Source organism: Mus musculus, chromosome 15 (assembly GCF_000001635.26).
Source record: "Mus musculus strain C57BL/6J chromosome 15, GRCm38.p6 C57BL/6J".
Taxonomy (NCBI): domain Eukaryota; kingdom Metazoa; phylum Chordata; class Mammalia; order Rodentia; family Muridae; genus Mus; species Mus musculus.
In genome coordinates this window covers 101,282,721-101,305,406 of record NC_000081.6, presented here as the reverse complement: position 1 = coordinate 101,305,406, position 22,686 = coordinate 101,282,721, and the positions used below count along the sequence as shown (strand labels likewise).

At 51.2% G+C, this 22,686-nt stretch overlaps 2 protein-coding genes and 1 long non-coding RNA gene across 6 annotated transcripts; 1 reads left to right on the top strand and 2 right to left on the bottom strand.

Moving 5' to 3' along the window:
• The first annotated feature begins 6,797 nt into the window (after positions 1-6,797).
• On the top strand, positions 6,798-7,982 carry Gm41403. Its single transcript, XR_875667.1, has 2 exons — positions 6,798-7,311; positions 7,858-7,982. It is a non-coding gene; the product is annotated as a predicted gene, 41403 (long non-coding RNA).
• On the bottom strand, positions 7,981-12,244 carry Smim41 (small integral membrane protein 41). 3 transcript variants are annotated; one of them, NM_001369218.1, is made up of 2 exons: positions 11,775-12,182; positions 7,981-9,526 (listed from the first exon to the last, which is right to left on the bottom strand). In NM_001369218.1, the coding sequence occupies exon 1, from the start codon at positions 12,150-12,152 to the stop codon at positions 11,883-11,885; it is 270 nt and encodes an 89-aa protein (NP_001356147.1). In that variant the 5' UTR covers positions 12,153-12,182; the 3' UTR covers positions 7,981-9,526; positions 11,775-11,882. The 3 variants fall into 3 exon arrangements, with proteins under 3 accessions (NP_001356147.1, XP_030104676.1, XP_030104677.1); XM_030248816.1 differs by having other exon boundaries at positions 9,088-9,590; positions 11,775-12,244; XM_030248817.1 differs by having other exon boundaries at positions 9,088-9,544; positions 11,775-12,244.
• Positions 12,245-14,459: 2,215 nt separating this feature from the next.
• Atg101 (autophagy related 101) lies at positions 14,460-21,106 on the bottom strand. Of its 2 annotated transcripts, none has more exons than XM_006521310.3 (3): positions 18,597-19,249; positions 18,157-18,474; positions 14,460-15,139 (listed from the first exon to the last, which is right to left on the bottom strand). In XM_006521310.3, the coding sequence occupies exons 2-3, from the start codon at positions 18,406-18,408 to the stop codon at positions 14,735-14,737; spliced, it is 657 nt and encodes a 218-aa protein (XP_006521373.1). In that variant the 5' UTR covers positions 18,409-18,474; positions 18,597-19,249; the 3' UTR covers positions 14,460-14,734. The 2 variants fall into 2 exon arrangements, with proteins under 2 accessions (XP_006521373.1, NP_080842.1); NM_026566.2 differs by lacking the exon at positions 18,597-19,249 and adding an exon at positions 20,862-21,106 and having other exon boundaries at positions 14,473-15,139.
• Between the last annotated feature and the right edge of the window lie 1,580 nt (positions 21,107-22,686).

The window sequence follows — 22,686 nt, the reverse complement described above, 5'->3', positions numbered from 1 at the left end:
GAAAGGAGCCTCCCTTGAGGAAATGCCTCCATGAAATCCAGCTGTGGGGCATTTTCTCAATTAGTGATAAAGGGGGGAGAACCCATTGTAAGTGGTGCCATCCCTGGGCTGGTGTCCTGGGTTCTATAAGCAAGCAAGCTGAGCAAGGCAGGTGAGGCAAGCTAGTAAGGAACATCCCTCCATGGCCTCTGCATCAGCTCCTGCTTCCTGGCCTGCTTGAGTTTCAGTCCAGATTCCCTTTGGTGATGCACAGCAATGTGGAAGTGTAACCTGAATAAATCCTTTCTGTTGCAGGATTTTCCCTGTCCAATTACATTAGGGCAGCAGGAGGCCTGTGATTGGACAGGGAAGGAGCTAAGAGTGGCAGAGACAGAGAGCGAAGAGACACAGAGCATAGCAGAGAGAGAAAAAGGAAGATGGCGGCAGACATGAACCAGGGTGGCTTTACCAACCACAAGTATTTGTGACATCATAAAGTTAGAATAATTGGGATAAAGCTTTTATCATTATCAATTGGTTCTGAAATTACTGTATTGGCATCTTGTAAATTGAGACTTTATTGATACATAAATCTGATTGGTTAATTATACGCTTTAAGGGTTTTGGTTCTACCAGGTAAATGGGTGTTGTGTTGGCTGACCCTGGGGTGGACGGCCGCCTGCATGGGATCCACCAAGGGACTTGGGAGCTCCAGTACAGAGAGACGGCCAAGTTGAGATCACCCAGCTGGAGCTCTATGGCCTGCTGGTGCCAGCTCTAGCATGGGAACTTTTTGTTTGTTGAGACAGGGTCTCTCTGTGTAGCCCTGGCTGTCCTGGAACTCACTCTGTAGACCAGGCTGGCCTCAAACTCAGAAATCTGCCTGCCTCTGCCTCCCAAGTGCTGGGATTGAAGGCATGCACCACCACTACCCAGAGCACGGGAACTTTTAAAAATACTTCCCGCAACACCTTTCCTCCCTACTTGCTTCGTGGTCGTGAGTTTGTGCAGGAATAGAAACCCTGACTGAGACAACATCAGTAGAGTGATGAACCCAGAAGCCCCAGTGGACTTGTGGGCTGGGTAAGAGGCAAGGCCAGTGATATAGGAGACAGAACAAAACTCTATCAGGTGGAAAGGACCTCAGAGGAAGGACCTCTGAGGAGATGCCTGAGGGAGGAAGGCCAAGGACAGAAACTGAAGCATAAGAAGGCAGTGCTCCTGGGCAGCCAGAGCGTGCAAGGACAGAGTTTGGGGTGGAGTGTACTCAGAAGCAAGCACCTTCCTGCCTGCCCCAACCCATGTCCTCTCCTGCCCCTCTTGTTCAGTAAATCTCTGCCACACTGGCCTCTTTCCTACTCCTCAGACATGACAGATTCATTCCTAGCGTGGACCTTTTCACCCTCTCTCTCTCTGATGGGAACATCACGTCCTGGCTAGGTCTCCCCACGGGTCAGGTCTCAGCTAAAATGTCACCTCCCACAGAGGCTTTCCCTGACCACCTTCACTGATGCCACCCCTATCATGGTACAGTCACCATCTATAAATACCTCCTGTCTCTTTTTATAGGTCCATGTGATGTCCCCTTACCAAAACTTAGGATTCTTAAGGCAGGGAGCTCTACTCTCTAATACTAGGGCTCCCCAAGCAGCCATTCCAAAAGGCTCTGCAAGGCAGGTTTCAGGGTTCAGATGAAGCTGGACTGACTCCATCATAGTGAGAGCCAATCCAGTGCCAGGAGAGGGAGCACAAGAAGGGATCTGCTAGGAGGAGGGCAGGACAGAACCCAGAGGCACTGGGCGGGAAGCTCCTAGTGACAGGAAGAGATGCAGGCCAATCACAGAGAGGGAAAGGCAGGTGGGAAGCAAACAAGGTATCAGACACCCAGACAATGCATGAGACAAGTGCCCAACCACAGTTGTGAACATCCTCCCACCCCCTCAGTGTCACTCTGGTGGTTTGAATGAGGATAGCTCCCACAGGCTCATATGTTGAATACTTGGTCCCTAGTTGGTGGAACTGTTTGGGAAGGATTAGGTGTGGCCTAGTTGGAAGAGGTGTTATTTGGGCGTGTTCCTTGAGATTGCAAAGGCTTATGCCATTCCAGCTGGCGCTCTCCCTCTCCCTCTCCCTCTCCCTCTCCCTCTCCCTCTCCCTCTCCCTCTCCCTCTCCCTCTCCCTCTCCCTCTCCCTCTCCCTCTCCCTCTCCTCCTTCTCCCTCTCTCTCCTCCCCCTCCCCTTCCCCTCCCCCTCCCCCTCCCCCTCCCTCCCTCTCTCCCTCTCTCTCTCTCTCTCTCTCTCTCTCTCTCTCTCTCTCTCTCTCTCTCTCTCTCTCCCTCTCTCTGCCTCATGGTTGTGGATCACATGTAAGCTCTCAGCTACTGCTCCAGTGTCGTGCCTGCTTGTCTGCCACCATGCTCCCCACCATGATGGTCATGGACTCACCCTCTGAAACTAAGAATCCCCTAGTTAAATACCTTCTTTTATAAGTTGCCTTGGTCAAAGTATCTCTTCACCGTAATAGGAAAGTAACTAAAACAGTCCCCAAGTGTCTACTGATGCCCTGTCCTTTTTGGTTGGTTGGTTGATCGGTTTCGAGTTTTTGAGACAGGGTTTCTCTCTGTAGCCCTGGCTTTTCTGGACTTGCTTTGTAGACAAGGCTGGCCTTGAACTTACAGAGGTCCACCTGCCTCTGCCTCCTGAGTGCTGGGATGAAAGGAGTGTGCTACCATGCCGGCTTCACCCTGTTTGCTGAAAAGGGGAAGAACTTAGGTAACATGGAAAGAAGCAGACACATGGGACTCCCAGTGTTATCCTAAAGCCCATGGTCTCTAGTCTCCTCAGAAATGTTAGTAGAGGACAAGTAGATGCCATGAGGAGTATGGGTAAGGCCAGAAGAGCAGCCAACATAAGGACTGAGAAGTGACCAATGGAGGAGAGGATAAGGCCAGGCTGGAAACGTCCTAGAACCAGTTGGAAGCCCAGAGAATGGGGGTGGGGAGTGGGGTCCAATCTGAGAGGCTTGGCTGCAGGAGAGTAACTAGAGCAGGCAGTGGGGGTGCAGAAAGGCTATTTTAAGGCAGAAGAAACCTGAGTGTTGGGACAGTAGAGCCAATGAGGAGCAACGGAAGACACAGGATGAAGGAGGATGTCAGGAGCACAAGGTCTGAGACAGGGAGGCTCGAAGGGCAAGGTGAGGGGGAAGAACCTTCTGGAAGAGTGGAGCAGAGCTGAGGGTTCAGGTACCTGGTAACCAGTCTTAGCAATGCCAGTCAGCAGAGGTGTGCTATTATTTGAGGCTACCCAGCTCCAAGTCAAAGGGTAGACTACTACCACAGTCACCTGGAGATGGAGTTTGTCTGGACTGTGTCTGTGGGAGGAATGGCATTAGGATAGGGACAAGAGTGACGGAGGCTATGGATCACTACATCTAAACTGGTAGGGACTAAAGGACAGGGCAGAAGTAGAGGTCATAGGTCAGGAGGCCTTCATGGAAGTGGTTGGATGATGGGCCAGTGGAATGACTCGGTGGGCAAACACACTTGCCACCAAGTCTGACGACCTGAGTTCAGTCCCTGGGACCTACAGGTGGAAGGAGAGAACCAATTCCTATAAGTGGTCTTCTGACTTCCTTAAGTGTGCCACAGGGTATATACACAGGGTATATACACACACATGCACACACTAAATAAATAATAAAATGCTTACATGAGCACCTGAACAGACGGGTGACCATGGGCTCCCCGTGAGGGACGGGTTCTGCATGGGGACATATCTGTCAGACAGAAGAGGGGCAGGCACAGAGCATGATCCACAGCTCAGCCATCCCACAGGGCCCATGAACCACAGCTGCATTGGGCCCCCATAGCATGGGAGGAATGTTCCAGGGTTGGTTTGGCCTAGGGGAGACAGGTGCATGGCAGAGATTCACACAACACAGAGTGATGTCCTATGTCCCACAGGGGCTGGGTAAATAGCTCAGTGGGTAAAGTGCTTTGCTGTATATGCATGAAGACCAGAGATCACATCTCCAGAGTCCACATGCAAAGGTACCTTCCACCAAGACTGTGACCTGAGTTCCACACCCAAGATTGACATGGTGGAAAGAGTGAACGGACTCCTCAGAGTCATCCTCTGACAGCCACACATAAGCTATGGCATGCACACACACACACATGCACACATGTGCACACACATGTACACAACACACATATATGCATGCACACATGTGCACACACATGTACACAACACACATATATGCATGCACACATGTGCACACACATGTACACAATACACATATATGCATGCACACATGTGCACACACATGTACACAACACACATATATGCATGCACACATGTGCACACAACACACATATATGTATGTGCCCACAATACACATGCACAAACAGGTGCACACACAATAAATAAAAAGTAAGTTGTAATTTTTAAAAGTTTTTGAGCATGATGACATATGCCTTTAATCATAACAGTAGAGAGGCAAAGGCAGATGGATCTCTGTGAGTTCAAGGTCAACCAGGTATCCATAGCAAGTTCTAGACCAGCCAGAGATATCTGGAATGATCCTGTTTAAAATGATGATGATGATGATGATGATGATGATGATGATGATGATAAAGTATAGCAAAGTTCTGGTGGAGGGGACTCAGAAACAGCCAGTTCCCCAGGGCTCCATGGTAACCAGTACAGACAAAATGAAAAGATCTAAGTTTAGTGGAAGACTACCACAAAAAATAAGTTAGAGATTGATAGAGGAAGATTCCCAAAGTTGACTTGTGGTCTACAGACCTGCACACACCTATGTGCACTCACGTGGCCTACACATCTGTACACACACATGTGCACTCATGGCCTATACCCCTGCACACATATGGGTGCACTCACACGTGAGAAGGAAGTCTTATACAAAGTAAGCTGACATGTATGGTGAAAGTGCCTTTGATTCCAGCCCTGGGGAGATGGCAGAGTTTGAGCCAGCCTGGTCTATAAAGCAAATTCCGAGTCAGCCAGGCTACAAAGTGAGATATCTAAAAAACACTAAACCACCATTACATGTGCAGGCTCCTTTGTTTGCGGCCGTGAGATAAGAGCTCAGATAGGCGGGAGCCTTCTGTACTGCCTCCCCACAAAGCTGCAGCCTTTCCCAGCCCTGCCGGGGATGTGAATTCTCCTGGACAAGCCCCCAGTTTCCAAGATCCACTCTTCACCAACACAGAGCAGCCCCTCTCCCTTCCCCCAGTTCTCTAGCCCTCCCTCTTCTGCCTTTATTTAGGTGATGGTGCACCAGGCCTGATCCATGCAACCTTCATATATGACTCTAGCAACATGACAGCCCAGAATTCTCTACTAAGCTCCAACCGGGGAGTTGACTGTCCCTGAGGTGTCTCGGGGCTGTGTGTGACACCTCTGCCTGTGTCTCCTCTGCAGCAGCCAAGAGCCTCTGCTTACCCAGGATTGAACCGGCCCGGGTTTGATGGGAGACGTGCCCCTCGTGCCCCTGCTTTGCATCCAAGAGTCTGCGGTGTCTCGCAGCATCAAGTCAAGCAGATCCTGTGACCAAGGTCTGGAACATTCTATACTCTCCGTTATCACAGTGATTCGGTTCATTCACGACAGAGCCAGGGCTTGGCCTGCATCCCTTGGAGATGATGTCCTTCTGTCCTGATAGATTTGAAGCCATAGCTGAGGCCACATGCGAAGGCAGCACACAGAGGGCATTCATTCCTTATCAGTGTGGACTTCCTTTTGTCCTCATAAAAATAGCATGAGCCACGTCCCATGTTCCTTGGTCTGAAGATGGGGGAGGGAAGGAGGGCAGTGCACTACGGAAGACAAGTACCTCCTAAGGCCACATGTGCTGCTGGATCGCAGACCCAGGCAGCATGGGCCCACCAGTGCTCTGACTGCTAGCCCACACCGCCCAAAGCTGACCTTGTGGCTGACTGAAGCAAACAGAGGAACAGATGAAGCTAGAAGGAGAAAGGCAAGCCTGTTCTCATGGCTTGGGCCCTAAATCAGCTAAGCTTGAGTTCAGACTCCTCAGCCTTGTCTCTCAAATGGATTTAAAAATTCTCTTCTTCAGCTGGAGAGATGGCTCAGTGGTTAAGAGCACCGGATGCTCTTCCTGAGGTCCTGAGTTCAATTCCCAGCAACCACATGGTGGCTCACTGCCATCTGTAATGTGATCTCACGCCCTCTTCTGGTGTGCCTGAAGACAGCTGTAGTGTACCCATATACATAAAATAATCTTTTTTAATAAAAGGAAAAAAGGGGGCTGGAGAGATGGTTCAGTGATTAAGAGCTCTGCCTGCTCTTCCAGAGGTCCTGAGTTCAATTCCCAGCAACCACATGGTGGCTCACAACCACATGTAATGCAATTCAATGCCCTCTTCTGGTGTGTCTGAAGACAGCTACAATGTACTCACATAAATAAAATAAATAAATCTTTAAAAAAAAAAAAGGAAAAAAAGAAGAAGACGAAGCAATTCTCTCCTCTGTAAGCCAAGCAGTTTGTTTTCTGTGGATTCAGGCCTGAAACATCCTCACTGTGCAAGCCCATTGTCTGAGTGAGAGACGTCAGGCCACAAGCAGCATCCATCCACCTCTCCTGTCTCCCCTGATCCCTCACAAGCATCTGCAGACTGAAGCCTGACATCCAAGCTCCGGCTCCGCCCACCTGGCTGACTTATGACGTCACATGCTCCAACTGTTCCACCCTCAAATGTGCTCCAGCCCGCTAAGGTCCAGACTCCCCTGCCCCTGCCCCTGCCCCTGCCCCTGCCCCTGCCCCTGCCCCTGCCCCTGCCCCTGCCCGTCACCCTTCTAGGGCCCCTCTGTGTGGCTGTGCCCTGCCCTCTCTCCACCCGGTGACCGATGCTGGTGAATCACAGCTGCCCCTCCAACCCTAACCCTGAAGCGGCCCTCACCAGCCCCCTATCTGGGGACTCCTGCTTTCGGCACTCTCCACCTGAGCGTGGATCATGGTCTATTTTAAAACCTCAGTCTTTGGACCTCCACACTCTGTGACACTGAAAGCTCCCTGAAGCAGAACTTTCTCCTTTTCTCCTCACGTCCACTTTCCAGGGCACATTGAATGTTAGCACAGATCATTCACAAAAGAAAAAAGATCACTCACAAAGAAATCAAGTGTGTCCCTAGGAGCCCAATGGCTCCTCCCCTCCCCTTTCCTCCTCTTCCCTCCCATCCTTCTGCTTCCTTCCTCTCTGGCTTAGTTCCTTCTCTATTTCTAGGGTAAGTCACCATGACCAAGGCAACTTCGAAAAGAAGGCATTGTGGGGTTTACAGTTTCAGAGCGTGAGTCCGTGCCCGTCGGGATGGGGAGCCTGGCAGCAGGCAGACAGGCATGGTGCTAGAGCAGTAGCTGAGAGCTGACATCCTGTGACACATACACGAGGCAGAGAGAGAGAGAGCTAACTGGTAGTGGCCTGAGTCTTATGAAAACTCAAAACCCACCCCCCAGTGGTATACCTCCTCCTCCTCCTCCTCCTCCTCCTCCTCCTCCTCCTCTTCCTCCTCCAACAAGGCCACACTTCCTATTCCCAAAGAGTTCCATCAATGGGAACCAAGCTCACAAACATATGAGCCTATGGGATCCATTCTTATTCAAACCCTTGTCCTCTTTCCCTCTCCTCCTTTCTCTGGGAATGGTCAGTGTGGTGATCTAGAGGAGATGTCCCCATGGTCCAGGACATTTAAATCCTTGGATCCCTAGTTGGTGGCACTGTTTTGGAGTCTTGGGAAGTGTGACCTTATTGGAAGAAATATGTCAGAGGCAGGCTGTGAAAGTTTAAAAGTCTCCCACCATCTCCGTGTGTTCTCTGCTTCTTGTTTGCGGTTCAGGACGTGAGCTCTCAACGCTGAGCTTCCAGCTGCACCTGCCATTCCAGCTCGCAACCCCTGACATCCTGGACCCTAACCCTCTGAAACCGTAACCCCAAAATAAACTTTTTCTTCTTCTTCTGTAAGTTGCCTTGGTCATGATGCTTTATCGCAATAGAACAATAATTAACAGAGCCAGGCTTGGGGAAACAGTGTCCCTTAGTAATTATAGTATACAAAACCTTATATAGTGATGGGCAAACACATTACCCACTGGGTCCACACTCACACTGATGGTGTCACTTCTATTTCAAAGATGAGGGCAAGGTTTACAAAACCCACTCTCAGAGAAGTAACTACACACACACACACATACACATGCATACACATGCACACACATACATACACACATACATACATTCACACACACGCATACATATACACACACTCACTCACACATACACACATACATTCACACACACGCATACATATACACACACTCACTCACACATACACACTCACACACACATGCACACACACGTGCATGCGTGTGCACACGCACACACATACACACACTCACACATTCACACACATGCACACACATATACACACACACATTCACACACATGTGTGCACACCACACAGACTCACACACATGTGCACACACGCATACACATACACATACACATACACATACACATACACATACACATACACATACACATACACATACAAAGCTGTGGTTGAATAAAGCCAAGCTCTTGGTCACATTGACCAGTGGGAATCACTCCCAGTGGGCATCACATCTACCCTCCATTCTAAACTAGCTTTGGCGGGCCTGACTATAATCCCTGAGAGGCTGAAGCAGGAGGATTGCCGTGATCTCAGGTCCATCTTAGAGAACACAACTAGTTTCAGGTCAGCTTGGGCTATTGTAAACCCTTTCTTTTTTTTTAATATTATTTATTTAATGTATATGAGTATACCATAGCTGTCTTCAGACGCACCAGAAGAGGGCATTGGCTCCCATTACAGATGGTTGTGAGCCACCATGTGGCTACTAGGAATCAAACTCAGAACCTCTGGAAGAACAGTCAGTGTTCGTAACTACCCAGCCACCTCTCCAGCTCCTTGTAAACCCTTTCTTAAAAAAAAAAAATCTACTAGAAGCAGGCCAAATTGAGGGGAGATGAGGAAGGAAACCAAGAATCCCAAGGGTCAAGGGCTGGAAACAGACCACACACTCAGAACTGCGTTCCTGGCCTATTTAATGGCAAAGCCGTGGGAAGCGATGCTGGAACTGTTGCTGGATGGCTGACACACTCTCCAGATGGGAAACAGTTCCAGGTTCTCGACAGCGATAGGGCACTGGGTTGTCAGATACCGCATCAGGCAAGACAGGAGCTGCACTCGTGTCCACAGAGCTTGGTGTGCAGAGGGCACACTCGTGTGCACGCCGTTGGGGTGTAAAGCCAGTGCCCATGGCACAGGGCAGTCACCAAGCAGACTCACTTGTTCTTGTTCTGAGCGGGAGTCTCCTGCGCCCACCCCAGGAGTGTCGGGAGCAGCTCGGAGACAGCCGAATAACAGAGTCCCAGGATGAGGAGTCACCGGTCCGGTGTCTTCAGTCCATCACCACAAGCACAAATAGGGTGCGGGTGGGCGGCAGGCGAGGGGAGATGTCCAGCACCTGTAAGACAGGGTGCCCCTATTTTGATTGGAGGGAGCAGTCGGCTGAGGAGACCAGATGGGTCCTGTACACAATGACCATAGACCAATGGGTTAGCCCAGACTTTGCCAGGCAGGCTCAGGCTAATACGGTACAGTGAGATCCAAGATATCTGTCTTCTCTGGTTCTCAGATACCCCTCCCCCCTGCCCACACCTCTCAAGGAGGCAAGCACAGCATCTCCTCTCTCATTTTCTGAATCCCTTCATCCTCACCCAAGCTTAACAGCCTTGACCAGAAATCTGTAGCAAGTTTTGAGTGTCGTATTTTCCTTGCCTCCAACACGTAGGCCCCGAACACCACATAGCCATTGAGCCCAAGGGACATCAAAGGCAGGAAGTTTGATGAAGAAACTGTTGCCTCCCCCTCTCTCAGCTCTTAGTCCTGTGTGAGCAGACAAGATGATGCTGGAGACGCAGCCTTTCCTGCCACCACACATCTCCAAAGCCACAGGGACTTGGGTTTGGATCCTCCCCATCTGTGTCTACTCCAGCAATCCTCTGGGCCCCTCCCCAGTTCCTCAGGATCACGCCTGGAAAGCCGGGCCCAGCTGGTGGGGAGCTGCTAGCTGCTGCCTGGCATCTGGAGACTGTTCTAGAAGCAAACGCTGTCTGACATGGTCATTGAGGAAGCAGGGACAAGAGTGGACAGTGACCGTGAGCCTTAGGGTTGCGGTCCCTGACTCAGCCTGTGCCTGGATCGGTTCTCTGATGGGGATAGGAGGCCATGTTTTCTACCAGAACCTCAGACTGCCGGGAAAGCAGAAGGAAGAGTGAACCCAGGAGACCGAGCTTGGGCTCGAGAGCCTACAGTTCGGCTCCCGATCTGCTGCGCTCCGAAGTGTGTCACCTGTTTGTCTCTTTGAGCTTCACCTTTTCTCAAAGTTTCTCTCGGCATACCTGATTGTCAGTGAGGGGGTTCAAGGGAATCTAGATGCCCTCCGCCCCACTGAGGAGAGATGGGGGAAGGCACAGGGTGGGAGACTGCAGAATGTGGGGAGGAGCCGGTGCCCAAGACCAGAAAGTGAAGGAGGACAGTTCCCTGGGCCCTGCCCACCCCCCTCCATACCAGCACACACACACACACTCACACACACTCACTCACACTCACACACACATACACACACTGCCCTGCCCTGGCAGTGCACTCCCCGGCTGTGGAGGAGACATCTCAGATGTGAACTCTGTCACTCTTGAGGCTAACATGGCACGGCTGCCCAGAATTGGTGCCAAACCCTTAGGTGCTAAGCAAGGATCACACATCGTCAGCTTCACAGCAGATTACCTCCACCTACCCACACCCTCAGCCCCTCACCAGGCCATCATCACGGGCATCCTGCACCACCGTATTCCTGGCGGTAACTTGAAAGTAGGAGCCTTGAGAGTCGCCAAGAGACGGCCACTCACAGACGTCCCCAGTAGCCCCTACACACAGCTGAATATCAATGGGATGGTAAAGGCACCCCCCACCCCCATTTCATGGTTCAGCCTGAGGTGGCCTTGGACTGGAGTTACTTTGTCCTTTGGGCCACCCAGACCCTTCTCTCCAGATGGTTCCTGTCCTTAGAGAGCTAGAGGCGGGAGACCCAGACGCAGCCCCCACAGCTGGGAGTACTCAGCCTTCTCCTTCCTCCGCATATGCTCCTGCACGAAACCTTGCTGTCCCCACCCCCAACACAGCACACAAAGCTTCTGGCTGAGCTACACGTGAGCGGGGAGCCAGGAGAGGAGTCTTTGGCACATCTCTCTGTCCCCACTGTTCACCCAACCAGGGGTACCTCTAATGGGAGTGAAGAATCTCTCTCCTCTACCTTCACCTCCGGTGGGCCCCAGCCTGCCCACTCCCTCCCTGGACAGAAGCTTTGGGAAGGAGACAGCAGCAAGCTGAGAGCTCAGGCTGGGTTGTATTAGCCTCTAGAACAGAGGGTCCTGCTGAGTCCAGCAGACCACAAGTTAACCTGGGCAGATGCAGAACACGGGGAAACATAGGTACACAAAGAGCTCCCATTCACAGAACTCTCCGGCCTCCCTCCTTTAGCATAAGGGACACGAAGGCTGTCTGTGCCTCAGAGGCACAGGGACCTCCAGCTCTACCCTGGCCTTGAGCAGCTGTCTGTACCCAGTGATGTCCACCTAATGAGAACAGAGACCATCACTGTGCCCACCCCACGCAGCCCCAACCCCAGACTCCCTGTGTCTCAAGGCTCTCACCTGTGCGGGAAATAAGAGCTTGTGGGTTGGACCTTCCGCTGTGCCTCACAGAAATGAACTCTGGATGGCGTGGCACAGAACAGGCTGAATCTCAAGAGCAGCTGACACCTAGGAGTCGTCATCCCCTCCACAGGCACCAGGCTCAGCCTCGGGGGTTGAATGCCTTTCTCGGGCCAGCAGGGCTATCAGGCCCTGAGCGCGGAGGAGGAGTCCACCACCCAGGAACAGGATCCCACAGAGCACCAAAAGTGACAGGACGCCCAGCACGACTGCCTGCACCATGCGTGGCCCCTCTGGGGGTCCGAGTGGCAGCCCGGACTGGTTGCAGCAGCTCAGCCAGGCAGCCTTGGCTGCAGCTCCCACCTGTGAGCCGTTCATGCTCCCACCAGCTGCCCAGATGTGCACACTACCCTTGAGAGTTGAGGCTGTGTCAGAAGTCTCTAAGGGGCGGGCCTCCCAGGGCCCTACCGCCCACTCTACCCAAGTGCGTGCAGAGCAGCGCTCAGGCCCCTCCTAGACAGACTCCTCCAGAGTGGCCTCGAGGTCCTTCTCTGACAGGCTGGATCCTTAGGCCCAGCCTATCTGTTCTCCAAACCTATGTCCATCATTCAAAATTGCCAGGTAAGCCTAAAAGGCCCGTTTCCACGACTTTCCTCCATAGAAAAAGGCCAAGATTCTGCATCCTCGGGGCTTTCAGAGCATCTACGATTCTTGTTTGTTTGTTTTCGAGACAGGGTTTCTCAGTGTAGCCCTGGCGGTCCTGGAACTCACTCTGTAGACCAGGCTGGTCTCGAACTCAGAAATCCACCTGCCTCTGCCTCGCCTCTGCCCCTCTGCCCCTCTGCCCCTCTGCCCCTCTGCCCCTGCGCCTCTGCCTCTGCCTCCCAAGTGTTGGGATTAAAGGTGGTCATCATGACTGCCCAGCTGTGTCTACAATTCTTAGACCCCATCCCAAGTGCTGACCACTCTGAGCAAAGCACGGGACAGACAGCTTTCTGTTCCTGAAACAATTCTCACACACAGGACAGTCCGAATGGTGGAAAGTCTTCCTTCAGGGCAGACAGGCAGAACACAGTACTCCAGACCCCAGGGCAGAGAGAATGGCTAGAAGTACCCAGATAGCAAGGCCTACCTCCATTCCTTCTCTCCTGTCTTCTTGTCCAAGAAGTCCTCTTTACCGAGAACACAGCAGATCTAGAGAGCAAGGAGGGGTGTAGGGACTGATGTAATTATGAACTGAAACAATTTAGGAAGGGAGCAGAGATCTGGCCCACGGTCCTACCTCATGGGAATCATAATTCTGCAGAGGGTGAACACATCACTGTCTTGGTGTCTACACAGCCACTGCCAGCTGGGTACCTGTCACACAGCCAGGGGTCAAGTCCAGTGCAATCTGCAGGCAGAGAAGCCTGCCCGGGTCTGCTGCAAGATCCTTTAGCAAATTTCAAGTTCCCATTTCAAACATAAAGCCACTCTGGAGAGACTTGGGATACAGCCCAGTTGGTAGAATGCCTGCCTAGCAACTTGTCCAACAGGAAGCTTCAGGTTTTAAATCCCAGCCCAACATAAAACAGGTCAGAATAGCACGGAATCCCAAGGTCAGACTATAGCATGAGTTTGAGGCCAGCTAGGACTACCTAGAAACTTCGGACTCAAGTAGATCACAGAGCCAGCTAGCAAGGTGGATCTGAGTTTGAGGCTAGCCTGGGCTATAAAGCAAGTCCCAGGACTGGACAATGTAGACCCTGCCTCAAAAACAAGACAAAACAAGAAAGGGTCACCTCTAACTTACACCTCAACAAAAACAAAACAAAAGATAGGACACACCTAGACCAAAGCACACCAGGGAAACTTGTGAAGACACCTTCTTCAGTGCCAAGCCAGAGCATCCGGAGGCTGAGCAGAAAACCTGACCCTGCCAGGAAAACAGCCAGAGAATGCAGGCACATCTCTAGCTGCCCTGCTCCAGGACCACGCCCAGGCCCCAGCCAGCATCAGCTTCAGTGTCCCTCCCCACAGGAGCTCACTCAGCAGTGCTCAGTCTCCTCAGAGGTGAGCAAAGCTCAGAAGAAGACACAGAGTAGATGGGACTGTGTAGACAGGGCTGTGTGGACAGGCCTGTGTAGACGGGGCTGTGTGGATGGGGCTGTGTGGATAGGCCTGTGTAGACGGGGCTGTGTGGATGGGGCTGTGTGGATAGGCCTGTGTGGACACCCCTGTGTAGATTGATAGGCCTGTGTGGACACCCCTGTGTAGATTGATAGGCCTGTGTGGACGGGCCTGTGCAGACACCCCTGTCTAGTTAAGACCTGTGTAGAAATGAGCTTGTTCCCAAGCATCCCTGGAACAGCGAGGGGCGGGCCAACCAGAGCAGTGTCACGGGACACAACAAACCCATGTCCTGCCTTCGCTTACATACCCATGCTAAACCATTCTCTGTGTGCTCTATACAGACAAACCACCCACTGCCCCCATCCACGGGACAAGTCAGGGTCACATCTGGCTGGGTAACAGCTATGCATATGAATGTCTAACAGAGCTCAGGCTACATCAGCTTTAACCTGTCTTCTACTGCATAAGCTCACTCCTCCTCATATCTTTGAATAATGCCCTCAACATACATGTGTGTCCTCAGGAGAATGCCACAAAGTATTCATGTTTCAGGGCAGGACACAGGCCAAGAGAGCTGAGACAAACTCACACCTCAACTTTATTCAGCACCCCTACAGTACAGTACAGTGTAGAACTTGAACCCCACCAGAGCAGGTGGAAAGGCTGCATCCAGGACCAGACCACTGCAAAGGTGACAGGGTCACCAGAGGCTGGCAACCACAAAACAAGGACACCACGAGCTTCTCTTCAAGTCTCACCAAGGATCTAGTGCAGGTTCCAGAGCCCCGAGATCCCAGCAACACGCTCCCAGAACCATTAAGGAGCTGCCATTAAGGCTCCAGCAAGACCTACAGGGCAAGGGTGTCTTTGATGAGCCTGCGCATGGTGGTGGTGACTGAGGTGCCCAGGGCCTCGGTGATCTGAAAGGAGATCTTGTAGAGGTAGGGCTGCACGTCCCGCAGGCCCGTGTCAAACACGTTGTCCACCTCTGACTGCGTGGGCATCTTGGGCAGGTACTCATGCCGGCTCATCACCTCCACGATGTTAATGATCTTCTCGCACAGCTTCTCGCCCACCTTCTCCCTGCATATCTGCCGCTCCTGCTCTGTGGCCAAGGCTACCACGTGCACCTTGACAGTCCACACCTCCCAGGGGATGCACTCATCCGAAAAAGGCCATCGAGACTTTTTCTTCTGATAGAATTCCAAGGACATCTGGCCCAGGCCATCACCACCTGAGTTCCTCAGTGCATCCTGGGGAAGACACGAGAGATGAGCAGGCCATGGCCTTAGAGGGTTCTGATTCTCTGAGGCCTGATTCCCACAACCCAGGGAACTCATTTTCACCTGTAACCACCCTGCCCACTAAACATGGCAGACAGACCTAGAGGAGGACTTGTGATGGTGACATCAAACACTGCCAGCCTGAATGGTTCCCTCGAACTGACCCTCCTTGCCCAGCTCCATCTCTGTTAAGAAGTGGTGTTGCAAGAAATCAAATGTGAGCTGAGGGGCCGATGCACACGCACACACCACACGGGACACTCTCACACACAGTAAGTAAGTACCGTGTTATAGCCAGAGGCCATGCTGTGGAACTGCTGAAGTTTGGATTAAGGTTATGAGAGGCTATATGGAGTCTGTGACACAGATATGGAACCATCTGATGTTGTATGTCTCAAGAAAGGAATCTGGAATGCCAACAAATGTGAGAAGGAACACGGATGCCTGTAGCTTTCCTCGGTTTCCAGAAAACAGGGCAGAAGACGCTCCCACACCCCGGATATTTATATAACCTTGAAGGTGCACCCGAGAGCCAGGCTTCCCTGCTCAACTATAAACATGGAACACATTAAATGCTGCAATGACAAAAAACGAGCCTCTCCATGTGTGGATGCTATTGTGCCCACTGCCACGGGTCCCTGGTCTCCTGTTTCAGTTTTTTTCTACACCAATTAATTACCTCTCATGAGAACTATTTGGAATAGACAGGGGATGTGGCCTTATTGGAGGGGTGAACCCTGGTTGGAAGGGGTGTAGCCTTAGAGGAGGTGGGCTTTGAGGTTTAAAAAACTTGTGCCATCCCCAGTTCTCTCTCCGCCTCAACCTGCTGTAAGCACTCAACTACTGCCCCAGCACCACGCCTGCTTGCCTGCTGTTGTACTCCTCACCCTGATGGTGACAAACTGATGGTCTCAAACTATAAGCCCAAACACATTCTTCTACTAGTTGCCTTGGTTACAGTGTTTTATCACAGCAAGAGAAAAGTAAGATAGAAGTTGGTACCAGGAGTGGGTACCTCCTGTGACAGGTCTGACAATACTGTTTTAGGAAAGGTGGAAGACAGGAAATTTGGACTAGGAAAGTAACTGAATACTTCAAGTGGGGCTCAATGGGCCATCCTAGTAGATGTTTGAAAGACAGCGGTGCTAGACAATGTGGACTATGGAGGTGCCCCACCATCACCACCACCCCAAGAGGCTTCAGAGGGCAACAATATTATCAACTGGGCCAGGCCAGTCCTGTGATGTTTATGCAAAGACCCTTGTCCCAAGAGTCTGCCTGAGGCCAGATTTAAAAGTAACAATTTTGCTGACAGAGGAGATACAAAACAGCCTAATACTGACTCTGTCATATGGTTTACAGTAACCACTGTTACACAGGTCTACAGCAAAAAAGCCCTTTTAATGCTGGTGCCTAGGCTTGCACTGAGGGGGAGTAGATTTTCTAAAGGCAAACAGCTATCTACAACCTCTGACACCAGACAGGAATTTGCCCTGCTGGGTTTTCAGTCCTGCTTTGGCCCAGTGTTTCCTGTGGGAATGGTAATGTAGTCTGTGTCACTGTATGCTGGAATTATGGAACAGGTTTTTGTATTTTATAGGGGGTTGCAAGTAAGAGATTAACTTGAGTCTCCGAAGACTTTGGACTATAAAAATTGAATGTAGGTATGGTGACAACTTTAATTGCAGCGTTTGGGATGATGCTTTGGGTGGGTACAGGCATTCCTCTGTAGCCCTGCAACAGCAGCAGACGCTATTCAACCCCTAGGCACATCTCAATCACTAAGGCCTTGTGGTCCCATAAGGCAGGCACCACTGTCACCCCAAGTTCATTTCTGTGATGTCACCTGCCAAGGTCAGACTTACTGAGGAGGAGGGATGGCTCTAGTACCTAAAAGTCACCCATACACACTTCTTTTTAAGACACAGTTTCACTATGCAGCTCTGTGTTGGAACTATGTAGACTAGGCTAGCCTCCATGCCCACAGGACCCTACTCTTTAAGCCCTCTTCTCTATGCCTGCCTGTCACCAGGAGCTCAGAGGGACAGACACTGCATGTCTTAAAAGAGTCACTAGGGAAACCTCACCACCTCACCCTTCCCAAGCTCACAGGGACAGTGGTGCCGGAGCGCAATGTCAGAGCATAGGACAGCATCCACCTGGCTGTGTAAACCCTGCCACTGTGCCTGGGAAGAGACAGGCTCAAGGGACAGAGGAATGAAGGCAGGGAAAACGACAAGAAAGGGGAAGGATTTCCCTTCCATACTTTGAAACTAGACGTCTCAAAAAGACAAAGATAAAAAAAAAAAAATCACACCACCAGTGAGTGGAGAATAGGGCAATGTGGAAGAAATAAAAACAACAGAATCCAGATTAAATATATGCGGACACACGAGTGACATGAAAGAAGCACTGGGGAGAAAGATCAAGAGAGGGATAGATAAGAGCAAGGTACAATGGCATACATGTGTAACACGTCATAATGAAACTATTATTCTGTGCACTATCCAAACAAATATATTAAAAGTCCACAATGCCATTTCTATCACCAGAGAGGTGACCAACATTAGTGGCCTTCTGTGTCCCTTACCCCTTTCTTCCTGCCTACAAAAGTGTACACAGGCATGGGTCACAGTGCGCAAAGGGACTTCACTCAGAGAGAAGGCACTCTGCCAAGCACGTTCCTCTCTTACAGAGTTTCAGCCCAGACTACGTGAGGAAGAAAGAAACAAGTGAGAGGTCATCACGGACAGCTATGGAGCCAGGGAGGTCAGGGAGCTCGCTGCTGAAGCTCGCCCTTCCTCCTAAGGAGCTATGTATGTGCCCTCCCAGACACACAGAGCCTACCTCCCCCACAGAGCTCTCAACACATCTGTCCTTTTGAGCCTTAACTCTGCTCTTTGGAAAGGCAAGCCAGTTAACACACAGCCAGGGTGAAGACATACATATTCCAGGTCCACCTGCCATTGGCTGGGCCACAAACCTACCTTGAATTCCCCAACAACCTTGCGCAAGGCACGGTCCAGCTCCTCTGAGGAGACGCGCACATAGGTGAAGTCGATGAAGTCACAGTCTACATCCTGGATGCCCACGGTGCCTATGGAGTACGTGCCCTCCTTCTTGTAGTGAAACTTGCCCGTGCTGCGGTGCAGGAGCACCGTGTGCAGCACCGCCAGCATGGCCTCCTCCACCTGCCGCCCCTCCACCGACACCTCCAGCACTTCTGATCGACAGTTCATCCTGCAGGCAGCTGGAGCCGGAGCAAAGGCAAGACACAGGATACTTCACCCCACCTAGGGGCCAACCTGTGAGAACCAAGTCAGATCATCTAGAAGGTCCTGTCCACTTCCTGCTCAACTGGGCTCTGCCCCTGCCTCTACCAGCCCCCCTGTGTTTTGGCAGCACATTTTAAGAGAAACCCACAGACCCTTGGGATCAGCAAGGGGCCGAGCTTCAAGGTCTTTGGTCCAAGTATCAAGTGAGGTGAGAGTCAAGACCCAGTGTGCCGCAACAGGCAGCAGGAAGCTGCAGATGCAGGAAGGGTCCCACAACGGCAGACCCTGAGGCAGGAGCACAGTGAGAGCAGTCTGAGTCGGTTCCCTCCAACCTTAGTGGCCTGGTTAAAGCAAGTGGACTCTGTCCCAAGGGCAACAAAGTTACAGAACCCTTGTGCCAACATCAACATCAGATCTCTGCATCAGAAAGCCAGCTCTTGTTGACTCCTTCGAGGTCACAAACCACTTTGGACAAACCAATGAAAGCTACAAAGGCTGGCTTTAAAACCTATAATACACGCACATCAGGGCCATTTAATGCAGAAAGGCAGCAAGATGAGCAGAGTGCAACTAGCAATGGGGCAGTGAGGTGTGCAGTGTGGGAGCGCTCATGCAGATGTCCAACAGGGGGCAGTGAGGGATGCAGTGCGGGATGCTTCTGCTCACGTCCAGCAGTCCTGAGTCGATACCTAACAGTGCTTCTGCTTCTTATTCATTTGTAAGAGGAAAAGTCTGAGCTGGTTGTAGTGGCACACACCTTTAATTCCAGCACTCAGGAGACAGAGGCAGGTGGATCTCAGGGAGTTCAAGAATAGCCTAGACTACATAGTGAGCTCCAGGACAAAATAGAGACACTTGTATTTAAAAGCATGACCCCCTCACACATACAAAGAGACAGACAGACAAGATCTGTTTCCTAGACTGACCTCTTTCCCAGTCCCTCCTAGACAGGTGGGACTACAGGGCGAGCTTGGCTCTGCTACTCATTCCTGTAGGGAGTTTCAATCTTTTGTTTTGTTTTAGAGTCAAGGTTTCTTTGTGTAGCCCTGGCTGCCCTAGACCTCCCTCCAAAGACCAGGCTGGCCTTCAACTCAGAGATCCTCTTACCTCTGCCTTCCAGGTGCTGGGATTAAAGATGTGTACCAACACCGCCTGCAATCTCAGGTATTTTACAACAGGAACAGAAGAACTAAGACTCTTTCAGACCTTATAAAAACCACTCAGCCTTTGTAAACCTGTTCGCTACCTATAAATTGGGACTTCAGCAAAGATTTAGGATATTTTAATGTCAAACAGTCTACTAGTTAAAAACAATGACTCAAACTTCAGGCATCCAGGACCAGAATGCATAGCTCTGCCCTACAGCTGTACAAGCTGAGGGTAGTAGTTCAGTGGTAAGGCGTTTGTCTTGCACGAGTGAGGGGTCCAATCTCCAGGACCCATAAAAAAGGGAGCTAGTAATAACCTTCAAATAAAAGTCTCAAAGACTGAAAAGTTGGATGTGTATACCCCTTAAAACTGCCTGTCAGGTAGCAAGCACAAAGCGTTAGGTGCTAAATTTGTTATTATACTGTCACTACTGGGTAACCATGCAAAGAGCCACTGAGGTGGCGGGGTGAGGAAGGAACTTGGGTAACAAACCGAGCCCACAGGGAGTGCAAGCAGTTACTTTTCCTAGATGTGTGTTCTACCTGCCCCTTTCCTGGTGACTTCTCATCACCTCCAACACACGCCATCTCATCTTTAGACAGTTCAACTATTTCTTCTACCAAAGGAATCCTCCTTGCCTTGTGTTTCAATCTGCCTTATTAGTGTTTTTAAGATGGGGGGGGATTGTTTTTTATTTCTGAGACACCCCTTCATCTAATCCAGGCTGTCCTCCAACTCCTTGACTGAGGCAGCAAATGTTCTGCCTCAGCTTCCCAAAAGCTGGGCTTTGTCTCCATTCTGGGTGCAAAGTATGTGGATTGCTCTGCCATCAGCCTGGCTCCCTCTCTCATACCTGTCCCCACCGGGTGTTTTCTGCCTCTCACTATTCCTACAGCAGAGACACTATTTGTCGCTATAAACTGGCTCCTATTATCCCCTCAGTATAGCCTGGCCAGAATACCAGGTTCTTCCAAGAGTTCCTTTCTCGTGGACCAAGGATGCGACGGCTCCCTTACTCGTTATTATTTATCCTCTTGTTTAATTCCATTCTGCATTTTCCCACCTAGAAATTCCCAGCTCTGGTCCTGCCTTTCCAACTGTTTCTCCCTCTAACCAGCAACTTCCCTTGGTTTCAGCATTACTCCAGGACCCACCCCTTCCTTCCAGCCTCAGCCAATTTTTACACAGAGACAACATTTGCATTTCCCTCTGGTCCCCCTAACCAACAGGCAGAAGTCTATCCGACCCAGGACACGCCCATGCCTCACCTTGCTGGTAGAAATCCGAGCAGGAGCCACTCAGCCTCGGGTCCCCTTCTTCCCTAACGCGAACACGCAGTATTCGGGGACAGACCAAAAGCAAAAACAGGCTATTTGGACCCGCACCGAGAATTCTGACCGGACCGGACGTCAGGATCGCTGCCCGCGACCTCGCGCCGTCTCGGGACAGCAGTGCAGACGACGAGGACCGAGTCCAGACCCTACAGACGCCGGTCCAGGCCTCCGCTTCCTCTGCCTGAGCGGCGCGCGGGCCGGAAGTTTTGCCCGTTCGGAGGGTGGAACCGGAAGGAACCATCCGCGCCCACGGCGGGTGCTGGCCAGGCTCGGCTCGACCCAGCCGGACGCCGCTGCAGCCACGACATCAGGAAGCTCGCACGAGCTATATACTCTCTCATAATGCCACGTAACTTTAGTACTTGGGTGTTTTTTCTTGTTTGTCCTTCGGGCCCTAGGCTCGTTAAGAGGAACCCCCCCTCCTTTGGACGAGTCCATTCACTCCCACCACCGAGAACGTTGTTTGGGCTGGGACAACTCACTTCCGCCATCGAGACGAGAGGGACAGAGGGGACGGATGGACTCTGCGCTGCCCCTGGTGGCCAGGCGGAGTCGGCGGCGGAGAGCCCTCCCCTGCGACCCATTGTGGGGGCCCCCATTCGGAGCTGACAACCTTAAGACAAGAGAGATCCCGAGATCAAGGCCATAACATCTGAGAGGCGCCTGGGGATGAGCGCACGCCGGTGTGCTGTAGGATACTGAGCGGATGGTGAATCTGTGTTGGCCCAAAGTGCACAACAGTCCGGGTTCACTGAACTCAGACCCACAGGAAGATTTTGAAAAGGGAGCTTAGTCTCCCTGAGTTACCTTCATACAGAAGCACTACCTGATGTTGTGTCATGACCGAGCAGGTGGCAGTCTTGTCTTTAACGATTGCGCGGTTGCTCCTCTAACGTTACTTATCCTTTCCGAATCCCCATATAAACAGGGAGCTACTGTGAGGAATCACAAGCGATACTTTTGTGATCTATAAGGCGCCCTATAAATATAAATGAAGTGTTCCTGCTGAATAATCTCTCGGAGCGTTTTTAGTTGTCTATTTGTTGATAAGCCCAGAGCGCACAGGTTTGGTCAGTTGCTTTTAGCGCCTAAAGAGCGCGCACATCCCTAACTTTCAACAGGGGGCACTCCTGAGTTGTTTAACGTGAGCATTAACATGCGTGATTTCCAAACACATTTCATCTCCAACGCAGTGATTGTCTTGTATCTAGCAATCCTACAAGGTGGATGGAAATTTGACAATAAAAGAGGCTATGTCACTTACTTAGATCACTAAGTAGAAGAACCTCCAGTTCAAACCGGTTCCTTTTACCAATACAGGGGCTCACCTGTCTGGCTTCTCCTGCACAACCGGCCGTACACACTACCATTCTTTAACACATCTCACCCACAAGAAGGAATGTGTCAGATGTACCCCACTTACTGTGTGGAAGAGAACCTCCTTGATTCATGGTATGTTTGCCAACTTCCAACTGTGTCAATTTCAAGCTACGGGACACTGCTGAATTCGGAGTCTAAAGTGGATAAAGAATTATACTACTAGTTGATCTAAAGGAATACAATGGGCTCCTGAGGATTAAAACCAAAGGAGTGGGGTGTCAAACCCAGGACATTGTGCATGCTAGGTGGATTCTCTCCCACTAAGCTACAACTCTAGCCCAAGCTCAAGCTGTCTCAAGCTCTTTGCTGGCACTAACCTAAGGACACCATTCAGCCTTGATAGCCACCATGCAAGTACTTCAAAGGCCGGGCAGTGGTG

Coding starts and splice junctions, on each gene's coding strand:
- Smim41 (XM_030248816.1), bottom strand. CDS start 12,152: ATGAACGGCTCACAGGTGGGAGCTGCAGCCAAGGCTGCCTGGCTGAGC.
- Atg101 (NM_026566.2), bottom strand. CDS start 18,408: ATGAACTGTCGATCAGAAGTGCTGGAGGTGTCGGTGGAGGGGCGGCAG. Junction 15,140..18,156: donor AGGTTGTTGGGGAATTCAAG/GTAGGTTTGTGG, acceptor TGTCTTCCCCAG/GATGCACTGAGGAACTCAGG.